Consider the following 5,784-nt stretch of genomic DNA (forward strand, 5'->3'; position numbering starts at 1 on the left):
AAGCACACATTTTCTAAGTTTTGAAACTTTTTTTTTCTTTATGTACTCAAACACGCAATAAAATTCGTTGTGCAAACGGTAGAAATGGAAAATCCATATCGAAAACCAAAAGCTAAAAAGAAATAAAAATCCTAAAAAGAAAACAAATCACAGTAAACTCCTAAAGGGTTTCTGAAAATTATTAGTCTAAAACAAAACTAAGAATTATAGGACCACCGCTCCACATATTCCGGTCAACCCGAAAAAAATCATAGCGTCATATTGGCTAAACTCATAATCCTGCATTGGCTAAACTCGAACCCATTGTAATCAGCCATCTTCCCTTTTTAGAGGTCCAAACTATGTCGAAGGGAGCCATCTCCTTGTGTACGTAGGCCAAAATACGGTGACTATATCATGGCGACGACATCTTTCACGACGACTACTTCCATATCACAAAATAAACTAACAATCTTGAGGGAAAAGGGAGGGAAGGAGAAAAGAAGGGATGAAAGAAGAGGGAAGGAGGTGGGGAAGGAGGCCGCCAAACCCCAAATGGGGCGGTGGCTAAGACTTTTTTCCTTAGGGTTTTTTCAGAGAATACTTAAAGCGTTGTTTTCCCTAGGTTTGTGATTTTTTTTTGGCAGAGAAAATTAATCATTGATTTACTCTCTGTTTTAGGTTTGTGATTTAAAGAATAAAAATGGCTAAAGAAATGTAAACCAAACGATCGAGATATATGCAATTAAACACTTTAGGGAGAGATGAGTAGTTGGTATCGATTGTGCCAATCTACGGTACAAACACATGTAAACTTTTTCATTTAAACCCCGAGTGTTTCTCGCATATCCATTTGAAAATGCTTTTGGAAAGCACTACCAGTTCTCTCCAGGAAATATTTTGTTAAGTGTACTTTTGAAACCCCAAAAACACTTATCTATTTAGCTCAACTGCTACAAATATACAATTATTTTATTGAAGCACTTTTGCAGTCGCAGAAAAAAGAAAATTGTTGAAGCACTTTTGATACTGTCAAAAGCACTTTTGACTCCTCCCAAACAAACCTAAAATCAAAAGGTGGTCTTGACTTAGAAGACTTGCTGGTCTTCCATCTAAATTCACAAACCTGCAATTACCTTCTCATTCCCCCACTGCAATCCCTCCACAACACAAACACATAAATTATATGAAAGCCAAAGTGTGGCTTGGATAAGGAAAACCATATAATTATTTTACAAATCCATTGAGATAACAAATCAAACCATGAAAAGGCCACCATGAGGAAATAATCCTTACAATTTTTACCTTTTAATCAATAAAAGTCCCCAGTCAATGCTTTCTTACCTGGACAAATTAGAAAAGCACTTTCCCAAGCAACAAAAGCACAAATTGTAAAAACTCTACCTTAACAAGTCACGTATTTACGCTCATAAAGAGAAGTCAAATATTTCTCTTTATTTAAATTCCTTGTTCTAAACTTACTGGTTCTTTCCCTTGCTGAGCTTCACAGTTCCATATCTGTCCCACAAGTTTTCTCCTCCATTAAACTGCACGTGAAAGGAGCTGGAGCTCACATCCATATTAGAACTTGATGGTGATAGCCCTCCATCCATTAGTTGAAGCCCCATCCCATCCGGCTGTCGTTTCGAAACTTCCTGCTGGCCTTCATAACAAGAAAGTTGGCCATGGTACATGTTAGCTTTGGCATCTTGTTTGTGCTTCTTGTTACATTCTGCTGTCATTCTGGGAAAAACACTCATATTCTCCCATTTCTCTTTGCACTCTCCTACACTTCTTCTATAGCCCAAGCAACCCATTTTTGCAGCTATCTCCTCCCATAGGCCCTCCTTAAAACACCCACCGTCTTGAATTGTGAGTTCCAAGCTTGTCCTGATCAGCTTTATTAAACTTGCAACCTCATGTTCAGTCCATCTGTTAATAGTATCATAAGGAATTTGAAGGTTTGAAATGTCATCCTTGTCCTTGTCGTGGTTACTAATGCCTGGTCTTGAAAATGTACCTAGAGCCTCCATTATTGCAGCATCTCGGCTTTCAACCCATGCTCTCTCCTTAGCCCAAAATTCATGCACTTCTCGATCGAACTTGGCCGCCTGTTGCTTCCTCCATTCTTCTTCTTGAGCTATCCTCTCCTCCTCTCTATGTTCAATACTCTTTAACATCTTCTCCATCCAAGCCTCCTGGGTGTTTATTACTTTCCCAATCTGTGAATTCACAAAATCCTCCACCTTTGCTTTCCAGCTCTTCTTATTAATCGGCCTTGCACAACTTTGTTTCTCATTCTTGAGGCTCCCCATTGATTGATTCATCATAAAATAATCAATGGCTGAAATTGAAAGATCATCATCATTGTTCTCCGAGGATGAGGTCTGATCAAATTCAGTTGAGTTATTGGAGAAACTAAGGCTCTCACAACTGATGTGCTTTTGGTCTTGCACCACTTCTTGATTTTTAGGGTTAACAGTGTCATTTGGAGTAGTGTGATGATAAAGACGAGGGTTCAATCTACCATAAGTTGACGATTGATTGCTGGTTTGATCTCCATAAATTGCTTCGAGCTGACGAAAGAACCTGTAGTGCTTCCCATCTTGTCTCCCAGCTTTGCCTTCCTTTGTTTTCTTGTAGTACTTATACAAGTTCTCAAACTTCTCTTTGCATTTCTTCCCACTCCTCTGGTATCCATGTTCCTCACCCATTATCCTGCACATCAAGAAATTAAGAGAGTAGGAGAAGATATAGCTAGCAATAGAGAAAGGTGTTTTATTTAAAATTATATAGGTAAATCACATGTGCTTTCTTAGCAGTATTCCTTTAAATAGGACTACAAGTTATTGAGATTATTATATTCAGCTAGATTTTCCAAATTCAGTATTTCAGTTACTTTATGATTAAATTAATCAAAATCTTCCACCTTACAATGATGTCCTATTGAATGTGTGACCCTTTTTTTTGAAGCTAATCAGATTCCATTGCCCTAATTGAGCATGGATAGAAGGCCCCTCAACTAGAAAATTAAAAAAAAAAAATTATTTATGATGGTGCAGAGAGTGGTCTTGGACCAGTCAATTTGCATACCAAAAACCAGAAAAGGATATGCAAAAGAACACCTGGGTCTCTTAGTTAACTGAATGGTTTGTCAGACTAATCTTGAAGCACTAAACTCAGAAATGTCAGTGTCTAATTAAAAGAATAACATGTAAGAGAAAGATAGAAAGAAGAAAACACTCCATTTTGTGTTAACAAAAACACTAGAGAAAAAAAAGACGCAAAATTGGAAGATATATAAACAATAAAAAATGAGTCTATACATATATATACCTAGAGACTTCGTCCCACAAGGGTCCTTTCTGATTAGTCTCCTTGAACTTGGAATCAAGACCAGATCTAATCTCAAGAAGGGTAAGAGTTTCTTGTCTTGGCCATCTGTAATTCATATTATTTCCTCCATCAGCAGCATTCATGCCAACATTAATATTATTATTCCATCCATGTCCATGCTCCAAATCTATCCCATACAATGCAGCAGCTGATGAAGTGGTGGCAGCAGCATTAGGAGGATGAGCTGCACCACAGCCGTTGATTATAGTAGAATAATGAGGAGGATGAAGATGATCAACCAAGCCACCAGCTGGAACAAGCATGGGCTGGTAATTAGGTTGAGCTGTGAGATTTCCATGTGCTGAAAATGGCTCTTGGAATTGTGAGGTCGTGCAAAACTGGGTTCTTGAGGCCATCAGCTGCCGGAGATCTGGAACTCCATACTCATCCATATCTACCACTCAAAGTTCGAGAGAGAGAGAGAGAGAGAGAGAGAGAGAGAGAGAGAGAGAGAATTTAGGAGTTGCTTTTTGATAGAGTGTTGGGATGAAAAAGGAAGGACCAAGTTAGAATGTGAGCTTAATTTTTTATTATTTCATTGGAGACAGGATCCGAGTCTAACGCAACTTTCGTCACTCTTGCATCACTGTCAACCTCTGTGTGGATGTGTAGAGAGAGAGAGAAAGATTGGAAAAAGCAGTATACTATACGTAATATAAGTGACAGAGAGGGAAGGCATGACACGAGGATGATATATAGAAGAAGCCTGTACGTAGAAAGAAACAGTATATCATCCGTGTGTGGTTATTTACCCTTTTCAGTTTTGACTGGCCATCACTCAATCTTCTAGCTTTCCACAGGCATCTATCTACCACCTTAGTGCTTGCGACGGCTAACCATGGCTCGCTTCTTGCTCCGACTGTGCTCAAGCGCCTAGCCTTCCTTGTTTTTTTTTTCCTTTCCATTACAAGCCACTGCTGCAAAAAGCTTGATTTGTTAGGAAATGGGTTAACAAGTTATTGTTCGAGTGATATTTCTTATCACTTAATTAATTTGTCTCGAACCTAACATTACGAGTGAAGGAAATGGGATCGAATTGGAAAATGGAAAGATTTGTACATGTGATACCTATCATTACCGTTTTGTGGAAAATCATGAAGTAAGAATATGCGAGATACTTACCTTATTACCATTCCAAGTAAGTCGAGTAATTTCATTAGCTACCATATTACACGTTTTAGGCATAAGAGCATCCACAATGGGCTCCCTAAACCACCTCTTCTTAGACAAATTTTAGGGAGGGATGATAAAAATACAACTCCAACCACGCTCCCTATCCACCTCCTAAAATATGGAGTCCTCTAGGAGCTCCTAAATCTGAGGAGAAAGAAAGGACTCCTAGTGGCTCCCTATAATTTAATGCTGCTTTATTTAATGAGTATTTCAAACTTCTATTTAATGCTAACCATTTTTTATTTTATTTCTTAATAGAGATGGACAAATCAAAAAAGAGTTATAGCATTTATGACTCTCCAAATTATGGAGTATGGTTGGAGTTGAAATTTTTTAGAGAGCTCATAAAATAGCTTTCTTATATTCTTAGCCAAATTTTAGCTAAAAAATAGAGAGCATCATTGTGGATGCTCTAATATGACACTAAGTCATCATTCCCCTCGGCTTCACCCCTATCATCTTCACGCAAGCCAAAGACCACACCATGAGAATCACACTCAAGCATAATGGGAAAATCCCAACATTTCAAACGCTAATTTCAACGCACTAGGACCCTTGCTATGAAGAGTATCCCACAGCAGGGATGGAAGTCTTAGATTAATTAATAGTCTAAATGACACAAGCTAACGTCTTTAACATGGAATTAAATAATATCCTACGAGTCCATTTATATCGAGTGATTCCAAATCTAAGAATTCATATGACATTACAAGGTTAAATTGTAAAGTTACAATTACGTATATCAAGATTCAAATGACTCTTCCAAAGTCATTTTAAATCAATTCCACGTGTATTACTTATGGTTATTTCAAATACATATTCAATCGAATGTTTCTAGCTTTTTTTAAAATTAAAAAAAATTAAAAAATTTGTCATTGTTATCGAATTCAAATTCTTTCTTTGAAATACCTTCATCTATACGGAGCCTTCTACTGATCAAAAGTATGCAGAGCTACCTTGCCATGTGAGGGTTGAGCACTCGCATATGGAATGGATAGGCCCCCAAGTCCTACCCGGCAGACTTTCAAGTGAATAATTGAAGTGTGACTCCGCATTTGAACAAATCAAGCAAAAGTCATTTTTTAGGGCCAATGGATTCTTGTGAGCATTGGACATTTGTCTTTGCCTAAAAGGGATTGTAGGCCCCTTCTCTCACAGCTGGACATCACAGCTTATCATTTCTGCTTTTGTACGGACGTATTTGATGAACAGGGAGCCCTGATAGAATTAATATGA

The 5,784-nt window shown here is 37.9% G+C and overlaps 1 protein-coding gene across 1 annotated transcript; it reads right to left on the reverse strand.

Annotated features, from left to right (window-relative positions):
- Positions 1-932: 932 nt before the first annotated feature.
- Positions 933-3,858, reverse strand: LOC103331163 (trihelix transcription factor PTL-like). Its single transcript, XM_008233770.3, has 2 exons — positions 3,316-3,858; positions 933-2,697 (listed from the first exon to the last, which is right to left on the reverse strand). The coding sequence occupies exons 1-2, from the start codon at positions 3,765-3,767 to the stop codon at positions 1,458-1,460; spliced, it is 1,692 nt and encodes a 563-aa protein (XP_008231992.2). The 5' UTR covers positions 3,768-3,858; the 3' UTR covers positions 933-1,457.
- Between the last annotated feature and the right edge of the window lie 1,926 nt (positions 3,859-5,784).

This window comes from Prunus mume, linkage group LG5, assembly GCF_029339155.1.
Source record: "Prunus mume cultivar Tortuosa linkage group LG5, ASM2933915v1, whole genome shotgun sequence".
NCBI classification, from domain to species: domain Eukaryota; kingdom Viridiplantae; phylum Streptophyta; class Magnoliopsida; order Rosales; family Rosaceae; genus Prunus; species Prunus mume.